The 3,983-nt window shown below is 48.8% G+C and overlaps 1 protein-coding gene across 1 annotated transcript; it reads right to left on the bottom strand.

The window, feature by feature from the left end:
* Positions 1-237: 237 nt before the first annotated feature.
* On the bottom strand, positions 238-948 carry LOC136500355 (glycine-rich cell wall structural protein 1.8-like). Its single transcript, XM_066495694.1, has one exon. It carries the CDS (start codon positions 946-948, stop codon positions 238-240), a length of 711 nt encoding a protein of 236 aa, XP_066351791.1.
* Between the last annotated feature and the right edge of the window lie 3,035 nt (positions 949-3,983).

Here is a 3,983-nt window from a genome sequence, read left to right as displayed (position 1 = left end):
TAGGCCTTAAACTTCATGAACCAATATTAAGTGGAATAATCCGCACCCAAATATTCATTCAACAAAAGCTAAAAACACCACATAATCCCTACACCTACTGACCTACATTGCATGCTTAACAGTTCACCAGGACACAACCATCACACAACAATGCAAGGTTACACCTTACACGCTATATATATAGCACATAATTAATCAACCTTACTTCCTTCAAGACTTACACAGTACAGTCAGTACTCACGGATGGCCGCCACCACTGCTTCCGGTGCCGCCGCCGCCGCCACCTCCATAGCCACCCTGTCCAGAGCAAGCTCCACTCCCTCCGCCGCTCCCTGTTCCACCGCTTGCATCTCCAGAGCCATGGGCGCTACCCACAGCACTGCCGGCACGTCCAACGCCGGTTCCGCTGCCTGATGCGCCGCCAACGCCCACGTCAGCGCTACCGCCATGGGTGACGGTCACGCCATCTGTGCCGAAGTGGATTCCAACGCCTTCTCCACCACCAGCGCCGACACTCGCGCTGCCGTTGGCGGTACTGACGGCACCGCCTCCGGCCACACCAATCGCCACGTCCACTCCACCCTTGCCGATGCTGATGTCGACCCCAAGGCCAGCTCCGCCGCCCGCGCTCGAGCCGCCGGAGCGGTTTGTACCGACGCCGCCACCAACACCGCCACCGAATCCGATGTTGGTGTCCGACCCATTGTGTGAGATGGACCAGCCGAACCCGTGGCCGCTCCCTGAGCCATGGCTGCTGCCGGACTTCTTCCATGGTAACAGTGGCCAGGAGAGCTTGTTGTTGCCATTGATCATGGCGCTAGAGCTTGTGCCGCCATACTTGTGCGGGAAATGTCTTGCGTTGGCGGAGAGAGGGAGAGTTGTAGCCAAGCATACAAATGCGAGGAAGAGGAAGGAGCTGATGGCACTGCCGGTAGTAGAGACATCCATTTGTTTCTTCTTGTATTGTTATGAACGGTCTGAACGAACACGTACGCTACTGGTGTTTATGTAGTGGATTGGTCACAATAGAATACTCCTACATTGGTTGTTAGGCCCAAATCTAGAGGCAGGTATAAGGTAGCTACTAGGTTTCCAGAGCAGCTTGATTGTGGAGGATGCATGAACCCTAATTATACGGCCTGTTTACATAGCGTACGTTGACCACTCATTTATGTGCTGTTAGTGAAATGTGGCCGGATTTAAGTTCAGCGCATGCATGGACACTTCCAGAGAATAAATTCTAAGATTAGTAGAGATTAGTTTTAATTAGGTTCCATACCAGAATAGCTATAATAGCTCCTCTGTGGTTTTACTTACGTTTTTTCTTAAACCTTTTTGGCATGGCTTTTGTTGTGCCTTCTTCATCGGCATAGTCAAAAGCCCGACCAAACGAGAACTTAAAAGAACAGCTTCTGAAGCCAAAACCAAAGCAAAATTGGTAAAGACAAAACCACTAAAACATGGCTTCTCTTGACTTCACCATTTTTAAGAAGTCAAACCCTACCAAAGAGGCAATTAACTCCTTCTCCATCCATAGATAACCGGGATTCTAAGTTTTTCCTAAATCAATCAATTCTAAAGGCCTATTTGGCAGGGCTCTACTAAGATATTCTCTAGCTTTGCTCCTTAATTCTCTAATGAACTGATTCTAATTGATTTTAGTGGAGGAGCAGGATGGTGAGCAGGTGAAAATTGATTTTTAGAGTGATTCTGGTGGGGATTGAATATGGAACTATGAGCTAGATCTCTTTTAACTCCAATCCCGGTATAAATGGAGAAGTGATTTTTAAACCGGGGTCGATTGCAAGTAGGGGATCGCAACAATATATCTATGGGCGGAGCTATCTTGAAAATGAGGTCGATCTATCCGGGTCCTAAGTTTGGATGATCTTAGGATCTAAGTTGGGATCATCGACTAGAGACTCCTACCCTCCTTTTTATAGTTATATATATAGTCCAAGGGTAGAGTCATAGAGTCTTGATCGCTTAATTTACATGTTGGTTTACTTGTTTGTTATAAATAACTCTAGAAAAAAAAAGAGTTGGTTTCTAAGTATATTGTTAGCCGAGTACTGCGGTCGCAGCTTACACGACAGGCATCTTGTGCCGAAGAGGAAATTGTTCGGGAGACATCGGATCCAGATGGGGGTCATATAGAAATGAAGCTACCATCCCTAACACGGCATCGATCATTCTTATTATGGCCTAAATGCACGTGAACTCGTGAAGACCCGATTTCTTCATGAAGAAGCCATTTCTCTGCCCAATTAATCGTAAGCCAATTTAATAACAAACGAATATAGTAATGTAGTAGTATTTCATTTGAGCTTACAACTTTGTAACATCCAAATTTCATTAGTTAAAGATCAAATGATTGCTGTGTTAGGGGCATGCATGGTACAGTATTGGAGTAAAGAGCGTCTGAGAGGAAGTCGCTCAGTGTTGGAGATGGTACACTCCGAGCTAAATGACACTCAAGTGATGGAGATGGCCACGTGTGATGATGATTAAGTGCTCTAACTTGAAAAAGAAGAAAGAGAGAAAAACAAAATCCTATGGAGATCAAGGCAAATGTATTGATAGGAATTTTTGTTTCGCCAATCAAGACGCAATAGAGTGTGTGATTGGGTTTATGATAGATGGTTGTACTATTAAGAGGGAGCTCTTATCGGACAATTCGATCAACCAGTGCCACTAGGTGTTGAAATTCATGTATTGCATTTAGGCCTAGTGCACGTCGGAAAGCAAGCGAAAATATCTATGAAAAATGTTTTGGAAATGCTAACTCGGCTCCTAACTTGTTTGAGAAAACTTTAGAGAGTTAGCATCGCTTGTGGAGAGATGTTTGGGTTATCCATGGGTCGGAAAAAGTAGCCAAACTTGCAGCCACGCGTAGCCAAGCTACAGGGGGTGTCGGGTATCAGTATTAGGGATACCTGGAAGAAAGAAGCTAATGGCCGTAAATGCTAACTCTCTCGGATGGTCAATAGCGTATCTTGATCTCACTCGGCCCCGAGGGCACGGGCTCCGTCTCGCCCGACCTCAAGGATACGGGATCTGGGTCACCCGACCCTAAGGCGCGGGCTCCGTCTCGCCCGACACCTCGGGCAAGACCCCCGTCACGTCCGACCCTGAGGGCGCGGACTCGGCCTCGTCCAACCCCGAGAGTGTGGGCTTCGTCTCGCCCGACCCCAAGGGCGCATTCTTCGCCTCGTCCGACCCCCGAGGGCGCAGGCCCCCCTCACCCGATGGAGGTCCGTATCGCCCCCAACCACTACGGGTCTGAAAGTACGAGTCCGGAGTCAAACTTCTGACGCTAGAAGGGGAGCAGGCGCGTCTTGACGTGACCTGCGGCCATGACGGGCCACGTCTGAGGATGCACGTCGCCAATAGCATCGGGCATGCCGATGTTGTACTACCAACTCCTCATACGGCCTCAGGCGGAGACATCAACTAGCCATACCGTCCGCAAGGACGGGATGGAGCGCCTTGACCGGCTGACGACACCCGCGTACGTCGTCAGTGATGAATAGGGCTGCGGCGTGGAGCTATCCCTGTCATCATCTACGGGGCTAGTGGGACCCGCGTGAAGGAGATGGAAGATGTTGCAATCTTGGAAGCCTTCCTCTCCTAGTCTCTTTCTCTCTCTCTGATGTAACCTGCATCTTTCCCTTCATCTATAAAAGGGGAAGCAGGGCACTCCACGAAGGGGGCGATTCTAAGACACATCTAACACGTATGAGCGGTGGAAGGCCTAGGCGCTCGGCAGTAGATAGAGAGCTCAACCAGACTCACTCTTTCCACCAGAGACTTGGGACCTTCTTCCTCTCTTGCCTATTTGTAACCCCTACTATAAACCAAGTGCCGATAACATAAGCAGCAGCAGACTGGACGTAGGGATGTTTCGCTCGAACTAATATAAGTCCTTGTGTCCTCCGAGCACAGCCATCCGGGTTAGATGCGCAAACTAGAAATTTACTAGC

Source organism: Miscanthus floridulus, chromosome 13 (genome assembly GCF_019320115.1).
Source record: "Miscanthus floridulus cultivar M001 chromosome 13, ASM1932011v1, whole genome shotgun sequence".
In the NCBI taxonomy this organism is placed as follows: Eukaryota; Viridiplantae; Streptophyta; class Magnoliopsida; order Poales; family Poaceae; genus Miscanthus; species Miscanthus floridulus.
Note: the sequence above shows the minus strand (reverse complement) of the source record. Positions and strands in the feature narration are given on the sequence as shown.